General features: G+C 45.8%; 1 protein-coding gene across 1 annotated transcript; it reads right to left on the bottom strand.

Annotated features, from left to right (window-relative positions):
- Window positions 1-3045: 3045 nt before the first annotated feature.
- On the bottom strand, window positions 3046-6230 carry LOC112073677 (maturin-like). The gene is made up of 2 exons (XM_024140938.2): window positions 5821-6230; window positions 3046-3195 (listed from the first exon to the last, which is right to left on the bottom strand). The coding sequence occupies exons 1-2, from the start codon at window positions 5989-5991 to the stop codon at window positions 3061-3063; spliced, it is 306 nt and encodes a 101-aa protein (XP_023996706.1). The 5' UTR covers window positions 5992-6230; the 3' UTR covers window positions 3046-3060.
- Between the last annotated feature and the right edge of the window lie 2757 nt (window positions 6231-8987).

The raw sequence follows: 8987 nt of genomic DNA, 5'->3' as shown, positions 1-8987 counted from the left end.
AAGATGATGAGACGTTTGAGCAGTACCATGCAGACGTGGAGAGGAACAGAGGCAGACCACCATCAAATGGGAGTCAGCCAGCAGTGATGCCCACAGATGAGGTGTTCCAGTAGGGCTACAATAACTACCCATGCCCCTGGTCTCATCACCTACAACAACACACAGGCCCAACGACCCTGTAGCGACTATACACAGTTATAATGTATACTCACACAACACACAGGACAGCCTGCTTCTCAAAAGATTTTGCTCCCCAGATTGTGCACACACACACACAGACACACACACACACACACACACACACACACACACACACACACACACACACACCCACACACAGCCGTGCCCAGCCTTGCCATAGAACTTGATTATTATGATCAATCACAACAGACAGTAGTTTACATATAGTAGACTACAACATGACTGGAGTTACTATTACTAACCACCTGCAGGCTGGTTCTAGCATGGTAAATACATCACCCAAGCCAGCCCCCCCCCCCCCCCCCACCCCCACCCATCCAGCCACCGGACCTCAGAACTGTCAGCCACATGTACCGACTGTACACCGACGACACACGTCACCGACCGTCATACACCGACGCCATCCACTGTACCACACAATGTACCACACATTGTGTGTCCTTGTACAATGTAGCACATGAGGTCCTGTACATGTAACAGCACAGTCCTGTACATGTAACCAGCACATGTTATCTGTAACAATGTTAAGACATGTGTCCTGTAAACATGTCAACATTTCCTGTACATGTAACCAGCACATTTGGTCTAACAGTACACACCGTACATGTAACCATGTTCTCTGTAACATGTTACAGCACATTGTTGTCCTGTACAATGTTAACAGCCAGTGTCTTTAACAATGTTAACCAGCACATGTTGTGTCCTTGTAACAATGTTAGCGGTGAAAGTAGAGAGGGGAATAGAACTGTAATCCTGTGGTAGAAACTGTTCCTCGTGTACTGCTGTGAGGTCGGCCAAATGCTGCTGTGTGTTTGTGTGTGTGTGTGTGTGTGTGTGAGTATGAGTGTGTGTGTGTGAGTGTTGAGTGTGAGTGTGTTGTGTGGTGTGTGTGTGTGTAGTGTGTGTGTGAGTGTGTGAGTGAGTGTGATTGTTGTGGGTGTGAGTGTGTGTGAGTGAGTTGTGAGTGTGTGTTGAGTGTGAGTGAGTGTGGTGTGTGAGGTGTGAGTGTGAGTGTGAGTGTGTGTGTGTGAGTGTGTGTGAGTGAATGTTGTGAGTGTGTGTGTGAGTGAGTGAGTGTGAGTGAGTGTGAGTGAGTGTGGCACCACCATCAGTGCACTGCTTCCCTTTACTTTCCCCACGGCCCTGAAGGAGTAGGATGAAGTTGTGATCACAGGGTGAACTGATCCTGGATCTGTGTCTACAGGCAACGTCTGTCTACCTGCAGCCCACCTTCTTCCACCACACTGAACTACACATGTAGCTACAGTGCCTTCAGAATGTATTCACACCCTTGACTTATTCCACATTTTGTTGTGTTACAGGCTGAATTTAAGATGGTTAAATACACCATCCAAAGTGTAATTAATAATTTCACCATGCTCAAAGGATATTCATTGTCTGTTTTTTTTTGTTGTTGTTTTTTTTACCCATCTACCAATAGCTGCCCTTCTTTGTGAAACATTGGAAAACCTATGGTGTTGTGGTCTAATCTGTGTTTGAAATTCACTGCTCGACTGACGGATCTTACAGATAACTAACTGTATGTGTGGGTACAGAGATGAGGTAGTCATTCAAAAATCATGTTAACACTATTATTGCACACATAATTGGTCCTTTTTAAAAATGTATAGCAAAAATGTCTAAAAACATTATTCCACTTTAACATTATGGGGCGTTTTGTGAAGGCCATGACACAACATCTCAATGTAATCCATTTTGAATTCAGGCTTTAACCCCCTAAAACTCTGCACCTCGAAGCCGGTTCCACTGCCATTTTTTCAGTGTTCGTCTCTAATCAGGGACTGGTTTAGACCTGGGACACCAGGTGGGGGATTCCCCTCTAATCAGGGCCTGGTTTAGACCTGGGACACCAGGTGGGTGATTCCCTCTAATCAGGGCCTGGTTTAGACCTGGGACACCAGGTGGGGGATTCCCCTCTAATCAGGGCTGGTTTAGACCTGGGACCACCAGGTGGGGGATTCCCCTCTAATCAGGGACTGGTTTAGACCTGGACACCAGTGGGGGATTCCCCTCTAATCAGGGACTGGTAGACCTGGGACACCAGGTGGGTGATTCCCCTCTAATCAGGGACTGGTTTAGACCTGGGACACCAGGTGGGTGATTCCCCTCTAACAGGGCCTGGTTTTAGACCTGGGACACCAGGTGGGGGATTCCCCTCTAATCAGGGCCTGGTTTAGACCTGGGACACCAGGTGGGGGATTCCCCTCTAATCAGGGATTGGTTTAGACCTGGGACACCAGGTGGGTGATTCCCCTCTAATCAGGGACTGGTTTAGACCTGGACACCAGGTGGTGATTCCCCTCTAATCAGGGACTGGTTTAGACCTGGACACCAGGTGTGGGGATTCCCCTCTAATCAGGGACTGGTTTAGACCTGGGACACCAGGTGGGTGATCCCCTCTAATCAGGGACTGGTTTAGACCTGGGACACCAGGTGGGTGATTCCCCTCTAATCAGGGACTGGTTTAGACCTGGGACACCAGGTGGGGGATTCCCCTCTAATCAGGGACTGGTTTAGACCTGGGACACCAGGTGGGTGATTCCCCTCTAATCAGGGACTGGTTTAGACCTGGGACACCAGGTGGGGATTCCCTCTAATCAGGGACTTGGTTATAGACCTGGACAGATGTAAGACTGGTGATTTAATGTAGACAACCTGTTTCCCCCCCAAAGGTAGCCAGCCTATTTGAGTCATTTAGCAGATGTTCTTATCCAGTGGACTTACAGTTACAATTGTATGTAAAGACATGAGGGAGACATTTAACAGTTGTTATGTTGTATTCTTTAATAATGTAGTTGTATTATTGTTATTATAGTGTAATATTGTGTATAACGTTATCTATGTACTTGCAGGTCTGAAGGAAGTCAACACTTTGTCCAGGACCTCCAGAAGTGTCTTCTTTCCACAGGAAGTGATGTAGTCCTGAGCTACCTGGAGGAATGGCAGGCAGTCCTCACTCTCACTCCATACATGCTGTAGATACACACACAAACACAAACACACGCACGCACACACACAGGTTATTAACCTGACCCATATAGCCACATTACCACATTATAACCATTATTACTGTATATGGTAAATGTTATTATTATATTATACTGTATATGGTAAATGTTATTATTATATTATACTGTATATGGTAAATGTTATTATTATATTATACTGTATATGGGTAAATATCCTATACTGTATATGGTAGATGTGGTAGAATGAACAGCCAGTAGAAGTAGAACACAGAGAGAGATAACACCTTCAGAACAGTAAACACAGAGAGAGATAACACCTTCAGAACATTAGAACACAGAGAGAGATAACAACTTCAGAACATTAGAACACAGAGAGAGAAGATAACACATTCAGATCAGTAGAACACAGAGAGAGAGATAACACCAGATCATAGAACACAGAGAGAGAGATAACACCAGATCAGTAGAACACAGAGAGAGAGATAACACCAGATCAGTAGAAACACAGAGAGAGAGATAACACATTCAGATCAGTAGAACACAGAGAGAGATAACACATTCAGAATAGTAGAACACAGAGAGAGAGATAACACCTTCAGACAAACACGTACGTAAACTAATCACACATGTGTAACTGACCGGGGTTTGAACCTGTGTTAGCCTCCTGTACTAAAGCCTTGGCACACAGATGAGCTTACAGATACTCTGCTATAACAGGAAGTCTGTCCAGATACAGGACTATAACAGGAAGTCTGTCCAGATACTGGGCTATAACAGGAAGTCTGTCCAGATACAGGGATACAGGAAGTCTGTCCAGATACAGGATATAACAGGAAGTCTGTCCAGATACCGGATTGTAACAGGAAGTTGTCCAGATACAGGGTGTTACAGGAAGTCTGTCCCATACAGGGGTTGTTACAGGAAGTCTGTCCAGATACAGGGTTGTAACAGAAGTCTGTCCAGATACAGGGTTGTAACAGAAGTCTGTCCAGATACAGGGGTTGTAACAGGAAGTCTGTCCAGATACAGGGGTTGTAACAGGAAGTTCTGTCAGATACAGGGTTGTAACAGGAAGTCTGTCAGATACAGGGTTGTACAGGAAGTCTGTCCAGATACAGGGGTTGTAACAGGAAGTCTTCCAGATACAGGGGTTTTAACAGGAAGTCTGTCCAGATACCGGGTTGTAACAGAAGTCTGTCAGATACAGGGTTGTAACAGGAAGTCTGTCCAGATACAGGGGTTGTAACAGGAAGTCTGTCCAGATACAGGTTGTAAAAGGAAGTCTGTCCAGATACAGGGGTTGTAACAGGAAGTCTGTCCAGATACAGGGGTTGTAACAGGAAGTCTGTCCAGATACCGGGGTTGTAACAGGAAGTCTGTCCAGATACAGGGGTTGTAACAGGAAGTCTGTCCAGATACAGGGTTGTAACAGGAGTCTGTCCAGATACCGGGTGTAAAAGAAGTCTGTCCAGATACAGGGTTGTTACAGGAAGTCTGTCCAGATACAGGGTTGTAACAGGAAGTTGTTCCAGATACAGGGGTTGTAACAGGAAGTCTGTCCAGATACAGGGTTGTTACAGGAAGTCTGTCCAGATACAGGGGTTGTAACAGGAAGTCTGTCCAGATACAGGGGTTGTAACAGGAAGTCTGTCCAAGTACAGGGGTTTAATAGGAAGTCTGTCCAGATACAGGGGTTGTTACAGGAAGTCTGTCCAGATACAGGGGTTTGTAAAGGAAGTCTGTCCAGATACAGGGGTTGTACAGGAAGTCTGTCCAGATAACCGGGGTTGTAACAGAAGTCTGTCCAGATACAGGGGTTGTAACAGGAAGTCTGTCCAGATACCGGGGTTGTAAAAGGAAGTCTGTCCAGATACAGGGTTGTTACAGGAAGTCTGTCCAGATACCGGGGTTGTAAAAAGGAAGTCTGTCCAGATACAGGGTTGTTACAGGAAAGTCTGTCCAGATACAGGGGTTGTAACAGGAAGTCTGTCCAGATACAGGGCTATAACAAGAGGGGGAGGTCTGAGAGAGAAAGAGAGTGACAGTGAGATAGAGAGAGACTGAGAAAGAGAGTGATAGTGAGATAGAGAGAGACTGAGATAGAGGGCGAGAGAGAGGGAGGGCGAGAAAGTGGGGTAGATGGGGCCTAGTGCAGTAAACATTCGTAGACAGACCAGAGAGGGGAGGAGCTGAATGACGCTCTACTACATTACATATTTGCATAGAAAATGTATACAACATGAATTATTACTGCCAGTTGCTTAAGGAGGGATGCATGGCTCTGAGTCCTTCTGGTACCACGGCTGCTGCCTATTTTTACACCTGGCACTGGGCCAGGAGAACTGTGGTCCCCGCCCTCTGACCCCGGCGGGTTGATGGACTAGAGAGYACCGGACGCTTCTCTAACAAAACAACAACAGCACTGCTATTGCAGGCTTGTGTCCATGCGCAGGACATGCGGCCTATATAATGCGGCCAAAACAACATGCGCGCCAGGCGTGCTACAGTCAGGTGCAGTGACATCATTCCCGTTGCTCACACACAGACACACACTGCGCCGGGGGACCAGAGAGGCAAACCCCAAATCAACGAAACCAACACACGCGTGCGCGCGCGAACACACACTTACGAAATGGTCGATCCCTCCCGTYATGTTATCGGGACAAAGGACATAGAAAGAGATTCCCGGTTCTGCGTAGAAGTCCAGTCTTCTCTCATCATCCTCCTCCGCGAAGATCAGATCGAACGGAACCGACGAACACCATTTCTCCGCCACCTCCACCAGCTGCTTAAACTCCATCTCTCTCTCTCACACTCTTTTATTTTCTCTCTCTGTGTCCTCTCCCTTAGTCCTGCCCGTTTGTGGGTGTCCGGATCGCCGGTATAGGCTAGTCTGTGGTCTCGTGCACACGTCCCGGTGATGCTGCTGTCTCTCGGTAAATAAAAACAGCTGACCGGACATACATTAGTTTACAGTTTCACCTAACGCGCCATCCGCATGTCGCGAGCGACAAGATATCTTCACTGTTGCATTACACTTCCGTCACGGTATTCGGTAACGATAAGGTGTTTTCTCAAACCCTCATCCTTTCTTTAGTCCGTTAAGCGATGAGTTCTGGGTCTGCATAGCCTACACACGTTACGCACAGAGCCTGGAACGTTAATACGTCCGTTAACGATTCAACGCGATGACGACAGGCTGAGAAGCAGCACCCGGCTGTCATCGATAAATTCTTTGCTTTTCTTCTCAACAGAGCATGGGAATAGCCTAGTGTGTCGTTTCAGATGTATTCCCAATAATACATTAATTTTATTCTATATATGCCCAATTGTATATTATAGGCACGGTCTATAAATGTTATAATACCGAAAAGTAAGTGTAATCACAACAAATAGGCTAAAAGCTGTAGCCCATGCTAGGCTACTTATTGCTACGTATTGTAATGATAAAAGGCTAACTAACTCCTTTTGCCAATGTTTTTTAGGCTACTGAAGTTTATTTCCACAACCTCTTGCCATTTGAATGAATGAGGGATGCTTTTCAGTTCACAAACCATCCATAACGCGCACAGAATATGTGTAGGCTACTATAAATACATTTTGTACAGCGGTGTTCCCCAACTGGCGGCCGAATTTGGTTTCATTTGGCCCCCAAGTTTTCTGAGCAAAAAAAAACAGTTTTTTAAATATATTTTTATTTTCATTGTTGGATATAAAATATTGTAAAAACACCAGGAAATCAGCTCCAAATTATTTTTAATTTAAGATATCTGGTCCCAAACGTTCGTATACACGTGATTGTATACGAACGTAAACAAGGTTTGAAATTATTATGTTTTAGTCAATATCTGTTTGCGATTCTTTCGTCAATTTGTAGTCTACAAATTATTTGTAATTATGTTCCGGCCCGCCACCATCAGCTCAACAAAAAATCAGCCAGGCTGAATCTAGTAGTTGATGATCCCTGCTGTACAGTTTGGACCTGACATAGCCAGTACCGTTTCTGACCGCTAGGTGGCAGCAGCACCCAATCTATATCGCCCTTCTGGTGAAATGAACCACTGGTCCACCGTCAAATGATATCATAGATATGGCACCCTGAAAACTGAACTCTATGGGGAGATTTCACAGACATAGATTAAGCCTAGTCCTAGACTCCTTCCCTACAAGAACTGATCACCATGAGCCAAGGCTTTCATCTGGTTCTCGTAGGGGAAGGCCCATCCCTTCTTCCTTAGAAGTACTGATCACCTTGAGGTTTTTGGCATCTGGAACCTTCCATCGTGAAACAAGAGATTTGTGTAGTGTATGTGAACAGAATGTATGCAGAATTACATACCATTTCCTGATGCTGCTGCCCAGGCCAACTACAAGGTAGAGTTCTATGAATATGGGAACTTCCCAGGAGTCATCGGCTTTATAGATGAATGTCATATTCCCATCAAGTGTCCATCTATAGCAGATGCTGAGGAGTACAGGAATAAAAAATGGTTCTCAATAAATGTACAAAGTGTGTGCACTCCCAATTTTGCAGATCTCCAACATTGTTGCATGTTGGAAAGGCGCAACTCATGACTCAAGGATTTTCCAACATTCCTCTTTGTATGCTCAGCTTGAAGGAGGACAACATAGTGGAATCATACTTGGTGACAGTGGGTATCCATGGTGACAGTGGGTATCCATGGTGACAGTGGGTATGCACAGACCAACTTCTGGTTCACCTCCTTATCTTCATGCAATAGGAGCTAAGCAACAACGGTACAACCAAGTTCATATCGGAGCATGTAGCAGAGCACATGTTTGTTGTATGGAAGAGTCATTTCCAGTGTCTCTGAAACACATTGCACTTTCAACCAAGAAGATGCTGCAYTGTCATAATTGCAAGAGCAGTGCTTCACAATGACCTCAAACAGCATGGCTGCCCAGGGTTTCACAATGACCTCAAGCAGCATGGCTGCCCAGGGTTTCACAATGACCTCAAGCAGCATGGCTGCCCAGGGCTTCACAATGACCTCAAACAGCATGGCCGCCCAGGGCTTCACAATGACCTCAAACAGCATGGCCGCCCAGGGCTTCACAATGACCTCAAACAGCATGGCTGCCCAGGGCTTCACAATGACCTCAAACAGCATGGCTGCCCATGGCTTCACAATGACCTCAAACAGCATGGCTGCCCAGGGCTTCACAATGACCTCAAACAGCATGGCTGCCCAGGGCTTCACAATGACCTCAAACAGCATGGCTGCCCAGGGCTTCACAATGACCTCAAAAGAAAATCACATTGTATGATTTTTAAGTAATTAATTTGCATTTATATTGCATGACATAAGTATTTGATCACCTACCAACCAGTAAGAATTCCGGCTCTCACAGACCTGTTGTTTTTCTTTAAGAAGCCCTCCTGTTCTCCACTTCATTACCTGTATTAACTGCACCTGTTTGACTCGTTACCGTGTATAAAAAACACCTGTCCACACACTCAATCAAACAGACTCCAACCTCTCCACAATGGCCAAGACCAGAGAGCTGTAAAGGACATCAGGGATACAATTGTAGACATGCAACAGGCTGGGATGGGCTACAGGACAATAGGCAAGCAGCTTGGTGAGAAGGCAACAACTGTTGGCGCAATTATTAGAAAATGGAAGAAGTTCAAGATGACGGTCAATCACCCTCGGTCTGGGGCTCCATGCAAGATCTCACCTCGTGGGGCATCAATGATCATGAGGAAGGTGAGTTATCAGCCCAGAACTACACGGCAGGACCTGGTCAATGACCTGAAGAGAGCTGGGACCA

Source organism: Salvelinus sp. IW2-2015, unplaced genomic scaffold, assembly GCF_002910315.2.
Source record: "Salvelinus sp. IW2-2015 unplaced genomic scaffold, ASM291031v2 Un_scaffold2335, whole genome shotgun sequence".
NCBI lineage: Eukaryota > Metazoa > Chordata > Actinopteri > Salmoniformes > Salmonidae > Salvelinus > Salvelinus sp. IW2-2015.
The sequence above is the reverse complement of the archived record's forward strand: the minus strand, read 5'-3'. Positions and strand labels throughout refer to the sequence as shown.